At 37.1% G+C, this 23,805-nt stretch overlaps 1 protein-coding gene across 3 annotated transcripts in view; it reads left to right on the top strand.

The window, feature by feature from the left end:
* The window catches only part of pan (pangolin), a 286,631-nt gene that overhangs the window by 11,654 nt on the left and 251,172 nt on the right, over nucleotides 1-23,805 (top strand). For all 3 annotated transcript variants that reach the window (XM_065369040.1, XM_065369038.1, XM_065369041.1), the window contains exon 2: nucleotides 14,781-14,847. In XM_065369040.1, the coding sequence (XP_065225112.1) occupies nucleotides 14,781-14,847 (67 nt within the window). The remainder of the gene's footprint in view (nucleotides 1-14,780; nucleotides 14,848-23,805) is intronic.

Genomic DNA, 23,805 nt, shown 5'->3' with positions numbered 1-23,805 from the left:
TTTTTTTTTTGCTGGGCTAATGAATGAAGGAATGACCCTGGTTCAAATGAATCGACAAGTAAACCGAGGTGTATGACTTGAATGCAGCTAATTGGCTATCAATTTGGTAATCTTAACGGTTGCAGGAAATAAGAACGGAATTGGCTGGTTTTACGTACCTACGTGTACTTTTCGAGACTTTATAGAAAATTCACGATTAATTCATACCTAAATTTAAAATTTCATAAACGTAAAAATGAGTGAAAAAATTTTCCTATCGATTGACACGAGTTGTAAGAACAACAAACGTAAAGCATTTTTTTTATTTTTCGACTTTTTTTCTCGTCTGAACCACATCAGTTATCAGTATTTTGGTATTTATTATGCTTTTATTTAATGAATAAAACACGCTCGATTTTTTTCACAGTAAACTGGTTACGAGATTATATATTAGACAGAAATGAAAATTTGAGACAATTTTTTTTCGTTTGTTAGTACATGTAAATTTTAAAAACAAACTGCGTTTATCGGTAAATCGAGATTAAATATGAATGAAACAAATTAAATTGAAAATTTATGTGTGCCTGGGTTAATTAAGTACTTTGTAGAGCAACGTGTAAGTATATTTTGATGAAGTAATGTTCTAATTTGGTGTGTTTTTCTAGTGCTTATTATGTCATTGAGTTCATTTAGTATCTTGGGTGCTTTCTTGGGTTATCTGTAAATCTGAGTGAACGTCGAGTTATCGTATTTTTTAGTATTCGAGGAGTTTTGGTTGTCACTGGATACGAAATCTCGAAAAAAAGAGTATTTTTGTTGAAAAGTGTTCAAAAAAGTACGGTTTTTAAAAAAAATGTTTGTACAAATTACGGGTACATCATCAATTTTTGTTCAACCCTCCCCCATGGTTTTTGTAGAGAATGGGTTCAAACAATTGGTCAAAAAATGACGAATTTTTCATTTTGAGCCTGTTTTAAATCCCCAACAGCTGAGGACTCCTTCCCCCCGTTCCCACAAGGTAGAAATGAGGGATTTCGATGTGTTAAAAATCTACCTCTTTACTTGAAAGTATGAAAAATCATTAAAATATCATTATTTTTTGTTTTCAAAATCTGAAGCCAATAATTTTCTTTTTTTCAAATTCTTCATAAAAATCAGTTGGACAAATTTTTTTGAAAAAATTGCTCCTTTTTACAATTGAAGGGTTCCTTTCCAAGTCGGCCTGAGTCTATTTTTTTCGTTTCAAGAAAAACACAAATAAGTGTTTTTCTCGCCCTTCCGCTTCAATAATAAATGATGTGATTATATGGTTGTGAAGCTTGATCTTTCTGCTTTAAAGTACCGTATTGGTATTTTTTTAATTTTGCGTATTTTCAGCTCCAGAGCGCGTCAAACAGTCAGAAAAAGTGGACTTAATAGGCCCATTTGGAATTATCTGATGTTAAAAATTTCGAAAAAGAGCCGAAAAACACGTTTTTTCAAAAAAAAATTCACGAATCATTAATTTAATACATTTCTGAAACAATTTCATTCGAAGCACCTTCAAATTTCGTCTCTTGAAAATCGTTGAAAAACTTGAAAAAAAACCGGCACAACCGCACTTGTATACAAATTCTTAAAAAATGTATGATTTAGGCCACTTTGGAATAATCAGCTGTTTTTTCGAGCCGGCAAAACAGCGCTCCTGAGCGAAAAAAGTAACGCCAGGTGTTGGGACAAGGTGATAAAGGTGTTAACCGACCTGTACCAGCAGATGGCGCTGCTAACTCAAAAATGATAAAAATGGACTTAGGCCGACTTGGAAAGGAACCCTTCAATTTGATTATTTTATATCTCAAAAAATCTGGTTGTATAAAGCCAAAGGAGGGTGAAAATTACATCAAATTCCGCACTCCTCCCACCACCTCCAAAAAAATTGAAAAAAGACGTTTTGCTGAAGGGGGAGACCCTGAAAAGGTCCAAATTTTTACAACGTCTTTTTGAGGTCATTTTTCAACAATTTTTCAGTTTTGAAAAAAAGTGGGAAAACTGGTTTCAATTTTATTGAATTGTAGATTTGAAAAATTCAAAAACTTATCGGAAAGTATGTGCTCTCCCTTCCCCCTCCCCAGGTCATGAAAGTCATGAAAAAGTCGTGAACTTTGCTCAAAACACACTTGAAAGTTTTTTTCAAAAGCTCATAAAATGAAAAAAAATTGTTCGAAAAATCAGAAAAATGAAAAAACTGAAATACTTACCTAATTTTTGATCCCGTAAAAAATGGCAACCCTGTTCAATTTCCTCGCAGTTTCAAGTTATTTATTTTTTTAAAGGGGGGGGGAGGTTATTTTCATGCGGTAAAAATTTGAAAAAGGTCATGATTTTTTTCATATTCGCGGAAATTAGGAGTGGATATAGTGGAGGGATTTTGAAAACATGTTCTTTCTTTGGAAAAAGGGTGACAAGTGTTTTTATGAATTGGCAGCACCGTCGTTTTATGATAAATTTGATCTCAGTGATTTTTTGGGAGGGATGTGAAAAGAAGAGGGGGACGATGTTCAAAAATGTGATATTAAAAAGCAGTGATAAAGTGTTGGTTTTGGGGGGGGGGGAATTATGATAATTTTTTTTTATTCCAAAACTGCAGTTTTGATCAAATTTTACCTGCTTGATACTTTTAATTTCAAATTTCAGACTTACAATCTAACATAATTATATTCTCACGTAGAAAAGTAGCTTTTGAGAGAGTCTCAGAGCTTCTCAATCCCCCCAAACGAATTTATTAAACCCAAAATTTATTGAAGTTCGTCAGCTTTGTTCAATCGTTTTCAGATTCAGAGTTCGAAATTCACCAGAAACTCCATTTTTAATTTTAAGTGTTCTGGGAGGAGTGATCTTAGCTATTTTTTTAAACCATGTGATCATTTAGTTGTCTGAGTATCGCATGCAATTGTCCTTCACTCCACTCCCCCATTTTTGAAGGGTGTTATTGAAACCTAAGTAAATATCCATATTGATTTTCATTTTCTCCGAATATGTATTCGGAAAAATTCTGATTCATTTTTGAATACTGACCATCCTCGCCCTCTTCTTCCTTTGCTGCCTTCTAAGAAAAAGTGTCAGGGGTTTTTTAACTCTTCGCAACATTATGGATTTCGAATTAACCTGACATTAACAGCTATGATTCAGGTTTAACCCTACCTTCTCCATCTCTTCGTCAGTTCATCTCTTCGCTGTTCATTCATACAGTGAACTATACAACCCATAGGTAGGTATATGCATAATAACTCCAGTGGCAGGAAACTCAGGGACATATGAAGGAAAGATTTTTGAAACGTGAAGAGAGGTGCGTCATTCTATGTACATTGTACATTATTATTATTATAATGATGAATAGCAGGTGAATAAACACACCAGAAAAATATTTTCTCTAACTACTTACCTTTTCTCTTTTATTTTACTCTTTTTTTTTGTATATATACCTACTACATATATTATACTTTTTAACGAAGGTATACAAAGGCGGAGGCATAACAAGCATTTAACACGTCTATTGTATTTCGTTTCGCTTGATAATCCTACCCTTACCTTACCGCCCCTAACACCCTACAACTCTTTTGAAAAGGTACCGTTAAACGCGGAGCCGCCGTCTCATCGAGATGAATTCTTCGCCGAGACGATCATCAAAAGCCTATCGACTGTAAAATTCTACTCTTGCGAGAAATTCAACTCGATATCAGATTTTTTCACGGCGAAAAAGTTTCTCAGACATTTTTTTTTTAATTAGACGGAAAACTTGGTGAAGTTGCGGCGAAATTTTTCAACAATTTAGCGCAGTGGGGTAAAAGAAGAGGAGGGGGTTTATGTAATTGGAAGTTTTCATTACATCACGTGTTCCTGTTTGCCTGTGGATGGAGTTTTTCTTTTTACAAACGTTTTTTACGCTTTGAAATAAGTTTAGAAGGTTGAAGTGTTCGGATTTGGATGAGTTCAAGGAGGTGAAGGTTCTTTTTACTACATTGTTGTATTTGTATGGGAAGTTTTGAGGTACAAATTTGACGAATTTTTTTTGGAAAAAAATTGGCTGTTAGTTGAGTGTTGAGTCGAATAAGGGTTCTAAAAAATTTATGTTCTTTGAAACTTGCTCTATTTTTTTTTAAATTCATTTCAAGTATTTTGTGTCAAACATTTCCAGTAGGTTTATGTTCAAGTATATTTGGCGGGAAATGATTGCGTCCTAATTGTTTAACTAACTAGGTAGGTATTATACGTATCTTCCAGTGTAAGTGCGTTAAAATAACTCGAGGGGAAAGATAAGGCTTGAAGTGTTGTCAGGTGTAAAATTCGAACACCCACTGCGTTCTACTGGTTCGTCGCTTCAGGTGATATGTATAAAAAGTTGTTGAAAAATTTACGAACTTCTTATTCAAGCCGAAGATAGAATTTTAATGAATTTCGAAACATCTCTCAAAATTTTTTTGAAAATAGATTATTAATTTCCAGATTGGTATTATGGCTTTTCAAAGAATTGCTTTTTATTTCTAGTCAGTGATGAATTCATTTTTTCCCCAATTTTCTCATCTCTAAAAATCATCCTGTATGTGGTCTATATCTTCAAAATGGCGATAGGTATTTTCACAAATCTTAGCTTCTAAATTTCCAGGGATTCCCAAAACATGTTTTAAAGTTGAGGAATTGAAATCGAATTTTCTATAATTTGCAGAATTTTTTTTGCCAATATGAGAGTTTTACGGGGGGGGGGTTCTTTTTTCAGTTTCAAAAAATCGTGTCGAGGTATTGCCTAATTTCACACCACCTGATCCATGGGGAAAATTTTCAAAAGAGCTCCGCACAATCAAAATTTCGAACAAAACGCGTAGATTCGCCGAACAAACGATACCATAGGCAGGTAGACATAAAAGAAAAACCGCAACATATTGGATCAGGGATCGCTGGTGGGTCTGTGACGAGGGGGTCATTGAGGGGGATTTGGTAGCGGTTGCGACGAAATATTACCATGTTTTGTTTCTTCGCGCCGCGTTGACAGATTGCCAAAAAAATACGACAGTAATAAAGCCGTCATTATTCGAAGAACAAACGTCGATAATAAATTTAAATTAATTTTACGCGGTCGCTTGTAGTAAATGTGTTAGCGCAACTATATCATAAAAGCGTTGTTGCATTTCACCTAGTTTTTTATCTTTTATTTTGGTAAATTTTTCACGTTAATGTGGCGTTATTGGGTGATTAATTTTCGACGAAATATCATCTACGTGCGTTTGTCGTAGGCAATATTATTATACAACGTCGACGATTCTACAATATGTAAGATATGGTAATGATGATGGCTTCATTTGCCATATACCAGTAAATTCGTACTGCGATGTGAGCTTTTTTCTCGACACAAATTTGAACTGGGGTAAGCTTTTTTGCATAAGGTAAACTACCAGTGTTAGGGACGGGGTACCAATTATGGATCCTTTTTTTTGCAACATCCTGGCTAGTTTGCAACTTGTCCGATAGGAGTGCCAAGCTGCCAACTGCGGCATTGTGTAGCCTTAAGTGTTGTCAACCTAGAAATGTATGGTTTTTGGATGTTGGGTGTTATCAGTGTACTCCGCATGTTTGTAATCAGAAAGTAAAAATTTTTACTGCAAAAATTTTGTTAAATTTGTACAAGGGTTTTTAATTAATTCAATTACAACGATCCAAAGAGTAAATCGACAAACATTTGGTTTCTATGTGTGAAGCTAAGTACCAAGAGGCAAGAACTACTTTTTTGCATGTTCAAACCTTTTTGCGGATTTTAGGTTTATGTTAGGCACTTTTTGGTAGAATGACAATGTTCAAACATGAAATCGCTGTAATGTATTCAAAATTGAGGATTATAAGCCAAGTCTTATGTATTTATGTTGCATACAACATATATATTATCATGTTCTAGTGAATTGTGGTCGTGGTTCCTTGTCCTTTACAGGACATTCGGACCAGACACTCACATAGGGGCGCTAGTGAGCTGGCTAGATTGTTTACATTTTTCAGACGGGGCTTTCTTATCAGCGTTTACAAAAGCATTAATTTCAAGGGTTAAAACTGAAAAATTAATTTGATGTACATTATTTTTATGATTATTATTGCATATTAATCATGACCGAATCATATTTTCATTTTTAACTTGTAAATCCAATGTTTTGGTAAAATATGACTGATGAGAAAGGGTTAAGAAAAAAGCCCCATCTGAACTCTAGAACAATGGGCACACTAGCGCCATCTACGTGACTCGTGAGAGTCTTGTCCGAATTGGAAATCGCATTTTTGTGGTACCCTAACAGGGTAAGGCGAATGCCTATTTCCACTGCGATTATTCTGGGGAATCGATGTTGTTCTGGTGCTCGGAGCTTAACGTGTAATAGATGTTAAATGCACTACAATGTATAATACATTACACGTTAATGCCTGCATCTCTAGCGGGATTTGAACCCACAAACATTCAAATTGTGAAATTCAGTTTTGGTCCGCAATTGGTTTGATCCGCAATTGGTAGCTAATTTTTTTCCATGAATTTTTTAATTTCAAAAGGGTTGTCAGGTACCAATTGCGGACTGGTCCACAACTGGTAGTTTTTCAACTTCAATATCTATGAATTTTGATGATGAAAATTTTCTAATGTGGTTCTCAGGGTACTATAACTGGTCTCAGAGTGGAAAAAATTAAACGCTTCTGTTCATATTTGCATGATCTGTAATTGGTACTTCTTCAAAAACTGCCTTTTTTAGACCTTATTTCAAATAGGAATTAGGGAAATGAAAATTACTTTTTTTTTTCAAAACTGAACACCTTGAAGTGAAAGAGGAAGCTTCAAGAATTATTTTTTAAAAAATATATCAAAATTGGGTCATAAATGATGTCTTGGCGATTAATTGTAAAAAAGTGGTCCATAACTGGTAGTTTACCTTACATAGATAGTTTTCCACCTTTTTCATCTGGCCTCTAACCCTTGACCATTCGATACTTTTCTATTTCAAATATTGTTGTGGGAAAAAATTGGGGAAGGAGTTAGAAAAAGAGAAGCAGAAAGGATCGCCGACAAAACGTCAATTCACTCGTGTATCGAAAAGAAAGGTCAAACTGGTGCTAAATTCCAGTAAATAAAAGCCTTTGTCAATGCGAGTTTCATAGAATCATAAATCATGTTGTGAATAGTATTTTTTTTTCTGAAAAAAAAGAAAAATATTCTTAAAGAATGAGAAGATGAAATGAATGAGTGAGAAGGAAGAAAAAAGAGTAAGGAGTAGACCCTGGAGCAAAGTGAGACAGCACATAGTCGTCCAAGTAACGAGAAGAATGACCTGCAAATAAGATCGAAGGGACAGGGGAGAAACGTAGACTTATTTTTATTCGAATAGGGTCACGGGTGGTTAGTTGTCAAAAAAAAATGTTTTTTGAAGTTTCTGAAGCCATTTATGAATATTTTTTTGCGGTTTTGGGCTCATTTGAAAGCTGGATTCTTTGCGCGTGTTTTCTTTTTTTAAAATTAAATTTTGGTTCATGTGATGAATAGTTAATGGTGGATTTAGTGAGACACTTTTTTGTGACAACTAACAACCACCCCTGTTGTAAGTTGTCAAACACGCATTCACTATTGATAAAAAAAAACTTACAATTCAATTTTCGAAAATTTTCAAAAAGATAACACGTGAGAAGGACTAAACTTTTAGATAAACCCAAAAACTTGTAAAAATATCCATAAACGACTTGAAAATTGACTGGTCATTCTTTGAATTTTTTTTTGCGTAGGTAAATCGATCAATTCAACTTTTTATTCGTTTTATAGAATGAAAGGCAGAAAAAAAATGATTCAATAATGCAATAGATAATTTTCTAAAAATATTTTTCCACTTTGATGCATATTTTGGTAAACTATCTCATTGACAACTAACAATATTCCCTTTTTTGACAACTAACAACTTCTCATTTTTCATCTTTGTACCAAAAAATTTTATTCATTTCAAAATTTTTTGTAATTGAACATGTGATTACTGAATCCGTGATAAAATTTCCTTTAAATTGATGTATAATTTATTTACTTTTGACAAATTTTTGATGTTTAAAAACGAAAAGTTCCAATTTAACATATGTAACTTCGCACCTGTAAAATCACTTTTTTCAAAACTGTATCCCCAAATAAAAAGCTATGTTGCCAATTTTGCATGTTGGAACATTAGTAGGTATAGCATGAAGTTATTATGAAGGTTTTGTGGAGATAGCGTTCATGTATCCTCTTAAAAACGCAATTTGACAACTAACAATTATTGACAACTAACCACCCGTGACCCTATATACCTATACGTAGATGTGGCCATGGTAAAGTGCGTGTCTGTCGGTCAGTGCTTCCTAAAGATACGGTTACACTTTCCGTTTCGTATAAGGATTACATTATTGTATAGAGTGAGAAGAGGAAAAGAGACCCAGAGAGCAAGGTTGTCGTGGTAAAGAGAGTCGAAGAAACAGTGCACCGAGCTAGCATATAGTGTACCATAGGCCCGGATATTCAATTACCCAACGCAAAGCACACTGTGTTTACTATCGAGCGTGTATAATTACGTATTAGCCGGACTATTTATCACGTAAATACTCGACTAATTTAATATAACTTGGAGTTTTTTTCCGTCTGTGTGTTTCGATTCGATTGAACAGGTGGGAAGATATAGCGCCGCACACCGATGCCCCCCCCCCTTGTAAAATGTGCGACCGTGTGTCCTAATCCAAAGAAGGATTTATTCCGTTGTAAAAGACATACCAAACGGTGTATATATTATGTGTACGAGATACCGAGAGTAGTAATTTTTTACCATTATCTAGATTATTTATTACGTAATAAGGTACTATTATCGAATTGTGTACCTCGTGTGAAGGAATCGTACGTACTACTATGGGGCCGCGCAGCAATACCGAAGAACAAAAAAACCTACGCTTCGGATCGTAAATTATCAACATTTACGTATATTTAATTGTTTTGTTGGTGTGAATTCGCGCCACGACCGTTTGAAAAAATATTACCGTAAAGTACGCCCATTTGAACGCCAAGGTATATAGTGGAGTCGCTGCTGCTGCTACCGCCGTCGCTCATGACGATCAATTGCTTATCAGTTCAATGTAACCAGTTGGTCGAGTATTCCACTTGGGTCGATTGTATAAACATACCTAAGTGAATCTATGTGTAGCACCCCCCCCCAATCGCTCTTCTATCTTGTATTGGATGTGTTGAACCTGCAGCTATATGATCGGACCTCCGAGTGTTAAGTAAACTCAACAAGAGGAGAGGAGAACTGTGCATCAGAGTTCGATTTGGCTGATAAGGGATTCAACGGAAGCGAAGAAGAGAAAAAATTGCTGTGCCGGAAGCAGCGTACACACGTGATGAGAGTTTGAAAAATATACCTACGATATTCGGTTTGGGTTTCGGACGATGCGATGATGGCTTTTGGTAGTCCTTGATTGTACGTATGTATAACCAGTGACAAGATTCGGAAGAACGGAGGTCACATTGTAGGAGGCGGTTGGAAATCGAATACGATACGAAGATACAATGATTGTAATATGTATAAGCGAGGTGATGTGTTGAATTAAAATGCCTGCCTTTCGAATCAAATTTCTGTACGAGTATAGAGCTGGTGTAGGTTAAGTGACCTGAGATTCAGGATATCTGATTTTAATCGTTGTGAGATCTCTGTTTAGATAAGAGATACCGAAATCCTGATTGGATTTTTGAATTAGTCGGAGAATCAAAAGGATGCAGAAGGTGGAGAATGGTCCCAGGACGCGTGTTTCCAGATCAGTGGTATTTCGTGAAAGAAAAAAATGAAAGTATTTTCGATCTGTCGAACTATTCCTCATATTCTATCTTTCTCTCTCCCTCGAGAGACCAAAAAGAGAGGAATTTTTCGTGAACTTTTCGTCGAAAAAAAAAAGGATAAACAACATCACAGCTGGAAATATGTTCACGTACAGGATACCTATAGTAACAAAAATGGGTAACCTCAAAACGTGAACCGAATACACGAATACACGAATAGAAATATAAAATAACTCGCAACATATTTGTATACATATTATATTTTTGAACACACTGACGACAAAATGATATTATATTAAACACAAAATAATACGAGGAAGGGTTTTCACTTTTCAGGTTCGGTAGAAGAAGAAAAAATTTGTACCTTTTTAAACGTTAGTTGTCGACGTAGCACGATTGGTGGGCCCGAGTTTGATTAATGAAATTATAACCCAGAAACGAAATAGCTCGAAAAACCCGAAGCGACTGATTCGAAGACGAAGACGAAGTGAAAGGCGAAGGGTAGAAAAAGGATTACATAGATGGGTTGAAATACGTCGTTGCACAGATATTCGGAGACATTCACAGGCACATCGGTGTATGAGCAGTGGAACAAGAAGTCAGGCTCTCTGACTAATGATGTGACGGTAATTGATGAAAATATCGGTGTGGAATGAAGAATTTGTTGGAAGAGGTGGAGGAGTCGAAGGGCGAATAGTTTGACGAGATGGAATGATGGATTTAGTCGGTCGGTGCTGGCAAAAAATTAATGTGGTAAGAAAAGTGACGAGTGTAATTTAAGTATTGAGAGGATTAATGTAAAAAAATACTTGTATTGTTGAAAAATTCTTGTATTTTTTTGTTCGAAAAATGGTGCATGAGAGATTTTTGTCAAGGTTTTTGGGCTCATGTAATGCTGGAATTTTGAAATTTTGTGCTGATGATTGGTTTCCTTTTACTTTCTCTCCCCTCTCTAGCTTCTGATTGAAACTTTCAAGTAAAATTTGGGGGCACTTTGAAATATTTCGAATTATTTTCTTTTGGAAAACTTCCATCCTTTTCTCGAGTTGTAAAGCTTGTTTCATTATTTTTGAAGTTGCACAGTTTAAAACTTAAATGTATAAATTGTGGTTTTTATCCACATTCTGTTTTGCTTTGATTTTACACGTTGTTGAAACTTGTTGTTAGATGACAGAAGATCTTTTTGCGGTTATTGTGGTTTTCAATGTTTTTTGAGCGTATGTGTAATAGGTATAGCAAATTTGCTTGTTTTTTTTTCAGCCGAAGCTCCAAACTTGGATTTGAATTTTTTGCAGAAAATTTTCCCAAAAATGTTGATAAAAATCGATTTTTAACTCCAATTTAATTTTCCGTGACCAGATTTCATTATTTTAAAATCAATCTGGAGCTTCCTGAAAATTAAAATTTTCTCTAGAAGTTGTTGACATTTTTTCAAAAAATTTGAAATTGATCTTGGGGGTGGACAGATTTTATTTGAATCTACTTCCCTAGTGTTCAGCTTAAATTGTAACTTTGACTTAATGTGGGTCCACTGAAAACGTAAAAATACCTGTCTACAAGTAGGGTACTGAAATGCATTTTTTGATTCTTAGTAGATTTTTGAAAATCAAATTCAAGTCAGAATGAGAAAAAATCACAATTTTGCCGAATTAATTTGAAAAGCTGAAGACAAATTGCTATTTTACCTCCCTCCCCTCCTCCTCCGAATCGATTGGAAACGGTTTCAAACTACTTTGAGGAGTTTTGGAGCCTCCAGTATGATTGTTGAAAATTGGAATTTCAGCAACATATTACTCAATGAAGTTTGGAACGTTGAAATTCACTGTATACTGTAATTTTAGCATACTGAGTCGATTGGAGGTGGTTTCAAGCCATTCTGGAGTCTCCAGTAACTTTTTGAAAATTTCAGATTTTCAAAAAATGACGCAAAAAATGGTCTAAATTGATTCCAGTTTGCATAAACGTGGTTGGTGCTTGTTAGTGGCCTACTTGACCTGATTACCCTCTGTTTTTTCGAAATCAGTCTGTGCCAGTCCACAACTGTATATTTTAACAGTAATTTCACATTGAAAAATCGAAGAAAAAAATTGACTCTATTGGAACCATTTAACAAAAAAATTTTAAAAAACCGAATTTCACGAATTTCAGTTCACGTTTTATTTTTGTCATTTTGAATCGACTAAAGATGGTTTTAGGTCGTTTTAGAGTCCAGCATTTTTTTTTAAAATTCCAGTTTCCCTAAAATGGCATAAAATCTGTAGAAATCAACTTTTTGGCACCTATAAGTGCCTTTAGCGCGTGTTAGTGACCTTCTTGACCAATTACACTCCAATTTTACAATCGTTTCTGTCCTGTGAAATCGTGAATTTACCAATTTTGAAATCACTGGAGAAATATGCGGTTCCGAACTGGCAGAAATCGATTTTGAAAAATTGGTATGTAATCGACTAATCGCTCAAGCAGGGTCAATAACACCAACCGCGTTGATCCACGCTAAAGTTGATTTGGACCTATTTCAAGGCGTGTTTTCAAAGACTGGAATTTTCAAAAGGTTGCTGAAGCCTCCAGAACTGCCCAGAATAGTTCAAAACCACGTCTGATCAGTTTACAGGAGGGGAAGAGGGGGAGGGAGAAAATAAGGTATTTGCTTAATATCAGCTTTCTGGGTCAATTTAATAGAATCTTGATTTTTCCCCTTTTGTTTTCCTCAAATTTTGATTTTTTAAAATTCACCAAAATTCGAAAAATACACTTGCTCATCTGAATTTTCATTTGATGATGTATCTTTGAATGCTCTTTAGATTCAAAAAATTGTCTGCTAGTTGGCATACTTGTGAGATCACTCTCAAGTCTCTTGGACAAAGAAGAGAACTAATTTATCGATCTTGAAGGAGATAGGGGTTGAAAAGAAGGCATGTCAGTGATGATCCCCAGCAGAATTTTGAAATACTTAGGTCGTGTGGCCAAAGCAGAAACCATGAATTCTCTCTTCATCCAAGGCAAAGTAGAAGATGCTGCCAGGTTTTCAACTATGTACAATGATTGGATTTATGTTTAGGTTCTACTCTCTGTCGACTTAATGTTTTCGATTCTCAAACTCATCAAGTCGAGATATTGAAATTGAATCGGTCTGATAAAAGGACTCTGGAGTAGTGGAAGTAAAATCGACTTTTCGGTGATAAGGCAGGTTGCTTCAATCTGGAACCCATTCCTAACCATATGGTCACATTGTAGGGTTCAATTCGATTTCTTTTTTGTTTGGGAAAGGCTTCGATGATGTTATTAGACTTCTGGAGATGTGTTCGTGTTTGGGACTGTGGGCCCATAACTTTTGGACTGAATTCTCTTATTTGAAGACAAATGAATTTAGAAATATCTGAACGAATGGAATTGATGTTGCAATTTTGGAATCGTTTCCAAATTGCGACCTCCAGTTATTAGGTTATAAGCTTTGAAACTACTTCCTATTGGGTCTAGATGTAGAATCAGACTTCTAAAGCTGAGTTTGAGTTCGGGATTCTGGGCCCATAACCCATAGACTTTTGATTTGAAAACCTGAAAACTGCGAATCTCTCAGAAGGTTGGAGACTTGATGGCCAGTCAAGCTGGATGTGATTGCACACCGAGCACGAAAGTATCCTGTAGATCTTAAGTAGTTGGCTTGATGAACGATGGCTCGCGTGGTAGCCGATTAATTAGAGTGGCAATGATAGGAAATGAAATACGAGGTGGTAATGTGTACAGTCGTCGGTCTAGGTATATGTATGTATACTCTATACACGATGTACTTGAACAGGCATACATACTTACTGTTAATATACGGTTGCTGCGGTGACGACGGTGCGGTGTATGTATATTGTATATGTAGTGTCGACCACGTTAATGCAATGCGCCACCGTACCGATGACCTTGAACTTGGAACAATGCCCGTCGACGTTAACGAATGGAGAAAGAGAAAGAGTGAGAGGTGGCCGGCAGCCGTATACCTAAGGCAGCATCGACTCTATTAGATATCGTAGAGTATCCATACCTTTTTTTATATAATAAATATACGAGGTGTACCTACAGAAGAACTTTAATATGCACAGATTACATACATGTACGTATAGAGATCTAGGTTCTGAGAGTATAGTACATAGACATACCTTTCGCGAATGATAATACTTACCCGTAAACGAATTGTTGTTAATAAAGAGTCTGTGTGAGAGAGCAACATAGAACTACTACACAGATGAAAAGGTGAAAGGGGAGACTATATAGCAGACCCGCGAGGGCACTAGACGTGGCGGCGATGTCATTACCGATCATGATCTGTAGTACATAGCGAGGCTGTGGCGGCGGATCGCCCATAGGCATAAGTCGTCGCGTTAATGCCCTTTATGTGCTGCTGCGGCTTGGCGACTGGCGAGCACGTGGTACTCTTACCTGTGCACTTGGAATGCCATGCTGCCGGCCGGTTATAAAGAAAGAATCGCTTGTCCGATTGCCATCATGCATTTACTTGCGAAATATGGCCGTATTGGACGCTTCCTTATCTGCAGCTCGTTAAAATCATCCCAATTGAGTGATCGGAGGACTAGAGAAATGAGTTTTAATTGAATGTATGTATAATATGAAGGTCCACCAGAGGGTATCTCGAATGGACGGTGAATTAAATGGCAGAAATTGACGAGTAGAAATTTTCTACGTTTAATTTTACGACTTGCGAACGATTTTTTTTTCGAACTGAGAGTAAATATTTATCGATATGTGCTGTTTGGACGATAGTTAGGTATTTTATTTGAAGAACAGTTATACCATATAATGACCAATAACAAGGCTGTAGGGGAGATGTCATCGTCGAAACTGTTCGTATCTATCGATACCGGTTGCATGTAGCACTCATATGTACATACTTATATGTATTCTGTTTCATCGTATCATTTTATTTCAGTATTAATTAATTTTTACGACGATTTGATTTCAGGAGAAAACCGACGCTCAAACTTACACGAACAAACATGGTTCTAGATCTGATCTCAGCTCCGCCTTTGGTAAGTGCATTTTTTGGCTCAATACATACTCGTACAACTCGCGGACTCTTTTTTTTCCATCTCGAAGGCCGGAAATGCCGGCGTACACCGAGTTTATCAGACGCAAATGCGTTTCGCGTTTAAATAAATCAACTCTATGTACATGGCTGGCTGCTGCTGCCTCCTTGGATGTGTGTAAAAATAACGTGCGAATGTTTACTCTAATGGGTTACCATATGGCGTCATTAAAAAACGAATGTGTATGGCCGGAGCTTGCGATAGATGGGTTCTGGTTCTTTCTCTGTTCCTCTCACTCGCTCTCTTCGTTTCATTGCTCTCTCTCTCTGACTCTCTAGTGTGCTTTATGCATTCTGTCTAGTGATTGGTATATACTCGCCAGAGTATATTGGAAATGAACTAGACGTTGAAATTTTTCTGCCTACTGCGATGAATTGTAGAATGTAGGTAACGTAGGGTGTTTTGTGAGGAGAAGGGGGTGTTCTTGGAGAGTGAAGGGGTGTTATTTCCGGTTCCATAAAGGTAATAAGTACGTGTACATAAACGTACGTGGTATGGATTTTTTCATGGGTATGTGGGATGTTAATGTTCGAGGTAATGTGTAGTAAAAGGTGTCAAGTGCACTGAAATCGGTTTCTGAGCTTGGAAGGCTTCGATGAAAGGATAAGTGTCGGATGACGCTGGTTCAAAGAAAGTGTTTGTGGAGAATCAATTGCGACGACGCTGAGTTTTCCTGTCTTGTGTTAGCATGAAATGAGAAATGGCTCGTTTATTTGATGATTTTCTTGATACAGAACAGTTGTTGAGTTATGGGGACTAAATCCATGATTCGATGCCTTTTTTTAGGGTCACAACATTCTGGACTTACATATATCTTATAAATTATGAACTGATTGGAAGCTTTCTTCGGAACACAGCAGTTTCAAGTCCTCAATTTTTTTTTCGGTTTTTGTGAATTTTTAAAAATTTGAAATTGATTATTTTTGACGATTCGTGCTGAGTACATAATATGAATTGAATCAATTCGTTCGCGAATGATTCATCAAAAATTGATTAAATGAATCGATTCGTTTACGAACGAGTCACTTATACGAATCAATTCGTTCGCGAACGAGTCACTTATACGAATCAATTCGTTTGGTAATGATTTATCAAAAATTGAGTAAATGAATCAATTCGTTCGCGAACGAATCACTTATACGAATCAATTAGTTCATGAATCGATTCGTTTACAAACGAGTCACTGATACGAATTAATTCGTTCGCGAATGATTTATCAAAAATTGAGCAAATGAATCAATTCGTTCGCGAACGAGTCACTTATACCAATCGATTCGTTCGCGAACGAGTCACTTATACGAATTAATTCGTTCGTGAATGATTCAGTAACTATTGATCAACTCGTTCGCGAATGATTCACCTCAAAATCAGTCAGTTTGTTCAATCGCCAATTGTTCGTAAATGATTCGATTCGATATCGATTGTAAACAGATCAATTGATGTACAAATGTTTTTAAAAAAGTGAATCAATTCGTTCGTAAAAGATTTTTATTTGAAGAACAGTAGTCCCAAAACGAATACAAGGTGTCTACAAAATCATCAAAGCCATTAAAAAGTTATCCTTTTGGCCAAAAATTAAACGCAATTACTAAATATCAATCAAATATCCTGTCTCGATCCAACCCCCTCCCCTTCCAAGTTTCACCATTTTGAGTCATTTTGGAGCCTCCAGCACGATTTTCGATTTCTCAAGGATTTTAAAATCTCTCCAGAAAGCGTGAAAATCAATTTGGGTAGCTAAAAACCGAGTTGTAGCTAAAGCTTGATACCGTTTTAAGGGTTTATTCACATTTGGTTCGATTTCCAAGCGAACATCTCGAGTGCATTTTTTTTAGGAATTCGACTCAAATCTGCATAAATCTGTTAAACAACTCGAGAATGAGATGCAACTCGATTTTTAGCTGCTCTAATTGACTTTAATCGCACTGATGGGTCCGGAATGACCATGGATGGTCAATTTTAAATTTTCAAAAACTCAATCTGGGCTGCTGAATTTTTGGTTGTGGGAGTTTCAGACCATGCTATTTTCAGAAATCGCAATCCAGTTCCAATGGAAACTCCTCGAGACGTTCCCTTGTTAATTGGTCAAATTTTTGCGGTCGTTGCTCTCACGTGCCATTGGCTGGAGTATATGCCCGAGGTCCACTTCAGCTTTGAGATTCGTGTGTATAAGTATATTGGGAAATTGGTTCGAGTCCAAAGTTGGGAGTTGAATTTTCTCATGCGATTGTGTACTTTATTAAAATACCCGATATGATGTGAATTCCTCGGGTATAAAAAGCAAGAAGCACGGGCACGAGTGATGTCTATTTCTTTTTCTGTGTCTGTGTCTCTGTCTTTGGACTTTCTTGTTCTCTTTCTGTCTCTCTATGTCTGTCGTATATCGTAATGAACGCGCGTATAGTAAGACGGCTTAGCGCGGCGGGTATGTTTTTTTTTTCGATAATGGAAACTGGTTCGTAGACATATACCATGCTCTCCGGGCTGCTCGTCTGTGTGTCTTGGGTATATGTTGCGTATACGTACGTATGTGGTGGAATATGTAAAGAGCATTCTAGTTAATGCGTGGCGTGTTAACAACACGCTGTGTGGACCACATCACGAAACGATGTTCTAAAACAAGCAACATCTTCAGGTCCCCGCTCCCTAACTTCTGCCTCGCCACGCCATCCACTAAGCTAGGCAAAAGCACAAGCACCAGCACGCAGCAGCGAAGAGTGAATTTCGACTATAGTAAACGAGAGGTTGTTCTCCTCGATGGCGCTGCCCTTGCTCTTCTTGTTCAGCTCTGCCACCGCGAGCACGGGATGCTAATCGATGAAATTTTTCGTTATGTAGACTAGACCGCGAGACGATATGCTAATATCGCACCACCACCCCGGACCCGATTGGCTAGTTCGCGCTCTCGAACCCGATTATAATATTTGTATCGAAATCACCTAGGACGACTGCGACGGGCGACCGGCCACGTTGGGTAATAAATTGCGTCGTGAATAGGATCGGCGGCTGCCGCGAGCAGCGTTTTAATTATCATTGGAACGAGACAATGAGAATGACGTTTGGCGATAATTGACGAAATTAATTCGAAGCTCGGACAACGACGCGACGACCGACGCGCAGCTTTTCAAATGTGTTTACGATGATGTGGTCGGCTGCTGCTGTTGTTGCTAATGCTGCTTTGGCGGATTCGGTTTCACCATTGGGTGGGTTTTTACTTTCGTGTTTGTGTTTTTTGGTGATGAAAAGTCGAGAGATGAGAGGAAGTTGGATGGGTAGGAGTGGAAGATCAAGTCTTATTTGGTTACTTGGTGGAATCTTTGAATGGTGAAGCAGACCACAAGACTCAAAAGTGAGGAGGAGTTCGGAGAAAATGTTTGTTTTCAGCCTACCACAGGTCAAAAAACTTGAAAAAATGATGAACTTTTGCAAAGGCATTCGTGTTTCTAAAACTGCATCCGTTTCATCTGACAGTTCGATACAAACTTTTGAGCTGTAAAAATTGATAAATGTGCGGAAGAAGTCGAAAATTTTCCTTTTTGAAATTTCAAGAGAATCATTTTATCCTTCAACAGGACCGAATTCAAAAATCTTTGAATTGCAGGGTGTCCTGTAAGTCCTGCAGTTGATGAAAAACTCCTGCATTAGACGAACTGATGCTGTAGATCAAATAAGAAGAAGGGGCTGAAAATCTCAGCCTTTGACTTAAAAGTTCTACATTTTTCATTGAGAATTTGTTCTCTTGCAAAAGAATTTTTTGAACTGGCAGAAAATCTGTTGGAGATTCCAGTAATTTTCAAAAAGTCGCTGAAGGCTCCAAAACGACTAGAAATCCAACTGCAGTCGACTTCGTAGCGTATTGAAGTTAGTTTGCAGAGTGAATTTCGGCTTTCCATCCTAATTTGACGAAATTTTGGGAAATTTCAAGTTTCAAAAATCTACTGGAGGCTCCAGTAATTTTCAAAAAGTCGCTGGAGGCTCCAAAACGACTTGAAATCCACCGACAGTTAAATTCGTAGCGTATTTAAATTAGTTTGCAGAACAAATTTTGACTTTCCAACTCCATTTTGAAGAAATTTTGTCGGAATTCCCAGTTTCAAAAATATACTGGACTCTCCAGTAATTTTCAAAAAGTTGCTGGAGGCTCCAAAACGACTTAAAATCCACCGGCAGTCAACTTCGTAGCGTATTGAAATTAGTTTGCAGAATGAATATCGGCTTTCCAACTCCATTTTGATGAAATTTTGTGGGAATTTCGAGTTTCAAAAATCTACTGGAGGCTCCAGTAATTTTCAAAAAGTCGCTGGAGGCTCCAAAACGACTTAAAATCCACCGGCAGTTAACTTCGTAGCGTATTGAAATTAGTTTGCAGAATGAATTTTGGCTTTCCAACTCCATTTGATGAAATGTTGTGAGAATTTCGAGTTTCAAAAATCTGCTGGAGGCTCCAGAACTGCTCAAAACGGTTTAAAACAGTTTCCAATCGATTTGGCAGGTCAAAAATAGGGTGTAATCCAAATTTCAGCTTTCTTAGTAAATTTGGTAAAATTGTAATTTTCCCCCTCATTTTTGGTCTAAATTTGATTTTCAAAAATTCACTAAAAATCGAAAAAGGCACTTAAGCACTTGAAATTTTGACAGGTGATAAATTTTTTCCTGATCTTTCGATCTACCTTTGTACAGTTTGAAAAAATTTCGTCCAAGTCACGTGTTGGAACGCTTCGGCTGACCTGTCTATCAAAATGGCCGCCATTTTGTAAGTAAGGCTACTTTTTTTTTGAGGACAAGGGCTAGAAATGTTCCTTAAGCCCTTTAAGAAAAAAGTTGTAGCTAAATCGAAAGAGCATGTCCCGGAACAAAGTTCATTTTTTCGAGTTTTGTCAAATTTTTGATAATTTACTTCATCATGAAAATACATTTTTTTGAGCAAGACGACCAATGTGAATGATTCTTTCAATTTATTCTACTCTCACACATCAACAACTACGAGTTTTGGAAAATTGGGACATTCTGGAGGAGCCTCCAGCGATTTTTCAGTTTTCTTTCAAAACGTAAAATCGCTCTGGAAAGGCCAGAAATGAACTTCTTAGGTTCTTACCGCAAAATTCATACTTAAATTGCTTTTAACCGATTTGTAAATTCCAGAAGAAAAATTTCAAATAAGGTTGGTAACGAATGTTTTTTTTGACAAGATATCGCCTTGTGGGTCTACTCGATCAGTCGTCTCGAAAATAATCCAAATTTGGCTTTTTTTGGATCGTGGAGCAAGTTTTCCTATTTCTCCAGAAATCTCTGATCGTTCTGGAAGGGCCAAAAATGAACTTGAGCAGTGAGTACCTGCAACTGTGATCTGTTCTAATTGGACACCCTTTCTTCCAGTGATAATCTCAACAAAAAAATCAGTCCTGACCTCCTGACATACCTTCAATGAAGATTTGATTTTTCAAATTTTCTAAAGTTTACAAATTGGTTGAAAAATTGTCGAAAATTAAGAAATCGCTGGAGGCTTCAGAATGTCCTAAAACTCAACACTTTCAAATATTTAAAGTCGACTCCTGAAATGTGTGTCATTTTTTCCAAGTTTTTTCCCCTTCATTTCTTCAATAATAAGTTGTTTGGCAACAAATATTTCCTCCCTTCTGCCTTCGCTCTCCAACCAATTGACCATTCTATCGCTCGTTCATCCCGCCAAGGTGAAGTGGTACCGGAAGATGGTGCGGGTGAGCGAATAGTCGTATATTATGGTATTTTAGTAACTAGATTGGGTTTGAAAGTGAGAGATCGAGATGGAGGAGAAGGGCAGGCCGGAGGATGAAAAAGATGGTCCATCAGGATGGGATCGGTTATATGTGCTATGTGGTGGCTGAGAGTTGCGTTGTTGTAATAACGGACAAACGATGGACGCTGAAGAAGAGTGAGGCAATGTTTGGTTTCTATTTTAGAAAACAGGTTCAGCGCACCTGTCTGTTACAATAATTATCTAGATGATTTGTACTTCTGTGTGTGTATATCTCTGTATATGCGCGCGCGCCTTATGTATGGTCTTGTTCCCTGAGCGATACCCTCGTATACTCGGCCATATACACGAAGCGATTGCCGGACCGGGTAAGGAGTGCGGAGACTCGCAGAGTAACCTGTTATTATCGGCTGATGTGTGTAGAATACTAGAAAGAGGTACTACGAAGTCCTATATGGTTAAAGATTTCGGACCTGAAGAGGTGCAGGGAGGCTGGCAAGAGATGATTATGTTGCCTTGTTTGCAGACCCTCTCGTCTCTCTCTTTCTCTCGCCATGGTTCATCATCATCGTCTTCTTACGGTTTACGGTGCTGCCACACTTCGTCTCTCGTTCCCCTCGTCGTCGGCTCATCGGCGTTTGGCACTTTGTGTTTAGATGTCTTTTGTATACGAGTATGTTAGGATTAGGGGTTCGAAAAAGGGGCGAAAGAAATCAAAATAACAGGTGAACCGGAAAGCGAAACGAGGTGTTGGCGGAAATGTGAAATTATCTGGTTATAGAAGACGAATTATTGTGACTAATTAGATCGATATATGAGGGTGGGGTGTTTATTGGGGTAATAAATTGATAGAATTTATGATTAAGAAGAACGTGAACGATTTGTGTCATAATTTGCGAGCTTTTCTAGGCAACGAGGATGAGACTCGATATCTAAATATGTTGAAAATTCGAACCAAAATTCACAGCAAGCTGAATAGACTTGCTGTAACTCGAGCAGAGAACTGGTTTATTACATCGGACGACTATGTAAACAAATATTACGTAGATGTACAAGTGCATACCGTGCACTACCTTCAGATGTTCGAGTACTATACATTTATAGGCTTTGATTCGGGTTAAAAGTACCTACTCGAGCAAAATGTTTAGAATCACTGCCAGCATGAATGGAATAATTTCCCAATCCCAACCCGAAGAAACGTGGTAAGGAGTGAAACCTATTTTCAGTGCTTGTTAAGAGATTGAGTGAATAATAGGGTGGAAGGTGAAGGGTGGTTATAGCCTTTGGCAGCGTTTTTTCAGGAACTGGTTTACCATAAAATAGTATACATAAACTATACGCACAGTGTATTTGTAGTACATAGGTGTAGAAGAACCTGTGTCCTGTATGAACAAGTGAGAAGATGAGGAAGAAAACAGAGATAGAGAGACGAAGAAGACGGATAAATTTTAAACACGCTGAAACTGTTAGAATGTTCATCACCTCCGAGCTTATGCCTACACATGCTCAGGATGGACGCCTAGTATAGTTTGCCCGAATACCGGTGGTTTGTTTTCTTATCTTTTTGTACGCGATTTGTTCTCCCTTTCGGACCGCGGCTGAGATCTCAGAGATCTGTAAGAGGAGGTAAATTAGATAAAGCAAAAGTGATGATTCATTTAACATCATTAAGGTTTCTTTTCTTTTCTTCGTTGGATTTTTTTTATTTATTTTTTTTTATTTCGTGGTTGTTGAGAACGATCACGGTGCACCTATTTTGTCTACTCGCGGTGAGAAAATATCGATGTACGGCGTGTTTCACATGATTAAGGTTATCGCTGCCTAATCGGGCGCGAAACTAAGGTATTTGTTGGGAGATTAATGAAGTAACTTTTTTTGCCAAGGGAAGCGTCGCAGGGTGTCGAATTCGCAGTTTTTTTGTCGGAAAGGGGCGTAAGATGGAGAAGTGTTTTTGATCAATTTTCGCACAGTGTAATTGAAACTAAGGGTTCGAAATTAACGAGCATTTTAGTAATTAATGATGCTGGGATGACAAAAAACTTGCCTGAATTCGATATTGTGGGCGTTTTATTGGTTCAAGAAGTCGTGAAAGAGGACCGAAGGTTTTGATTTTGAAAGAGAAGTTTTTAAGACGAATCAAAGTTGCAAAAAAGTGACAAAATTTTGCCAAAAAATTTTTAAAGTGAATATTCATCTGGAGAATTGAACATTTCGCCTACCGAATGATTCAAAAATTCTGTCTGACACACAAAAATGTACAAAATCTCAAATTAATTACCTATAAGCTTACAAGGGAACCTCTTGAGGTGTCACACTCCGATTTGAACGGGAACGCGATTTTTGGAAAGAACATAGTCTAAAACCCCCAAAACCAAATTTTCAGCTGCCCAAGTTGATTTTTCGATTTTTGGCGAATTTTTGAAAATTCAAAATTGACCGTTTTTGGCGATTTATGCTTTTTTTTTAAAAGTACGTACTTGATCAGTAAAAATGGTCAAAATAAGTCCCAAAACTATAATATTAATTACCCAAAACCAAATTTTACCATTTCCAGCCATTCTGGAGCCTCCAGCGCGATTTTTCAATTTCTCCAGAATTTTGAATTTGCTCCAGAAGGTGTGAATATGAAGTTGAGCAGCTAAAAATCGAGTTGTATATTACACTCGACATGTTTAACGAGTTTATCCGCATTTGAGCCGATTTTAAGAGTGACACCTCAAAAGTGGTTTTTGACCAGTTTTTTTCAAAATTAAAAAATCCAAAAAATCAAAAGATAATCGTTTGTGAGGAAATTTTTGAAATTTGTGCGAATCGCTGTATTTCTTCAAGAATTAACCCCCGGAGCGCAAATTCTATCATTTCCAGGCGTTATGGAGCGAGAGTGACACCTCAAAAAACCACTCTTGAGGTGTCACTCTCACAATCGGCTCAATTGTGGATAAACTCGTTAAACAGGTCGAGTATAATACACAACTCGATTTTTAGCTGCCCAACTTCATATTCACGCCTTCTGGAGCAAATTCAAAATTCTGGAGAAATTGAAAAAATCGCGCTGGAGGCTCCAGAATGGCTGGAAGTGGTGAAATTTGGATTTGGGTAATTAATGTTAGTTTTGGGACTTATTTTTGACCATTTTTACTGATCAAGTACGTACTTTTTAAAAAAAA

Source organism: Planococcus citri, chromosome 5 (genome assembly GCF_950023065.1).
Source record: "Planococcus citri chromosome 5, ihPlaCitr1.1, whole genome shotgun sequence".
Lineage (NCBI taxonomy): Eukaryota > Metazoa > Arthropoda > Insecta > Hemiptera > Pseudococcidae > Planococcus > Planococcus citri.
This window is presented reverse-complemented; position numbering and strand designations above follow the sequence as displayed.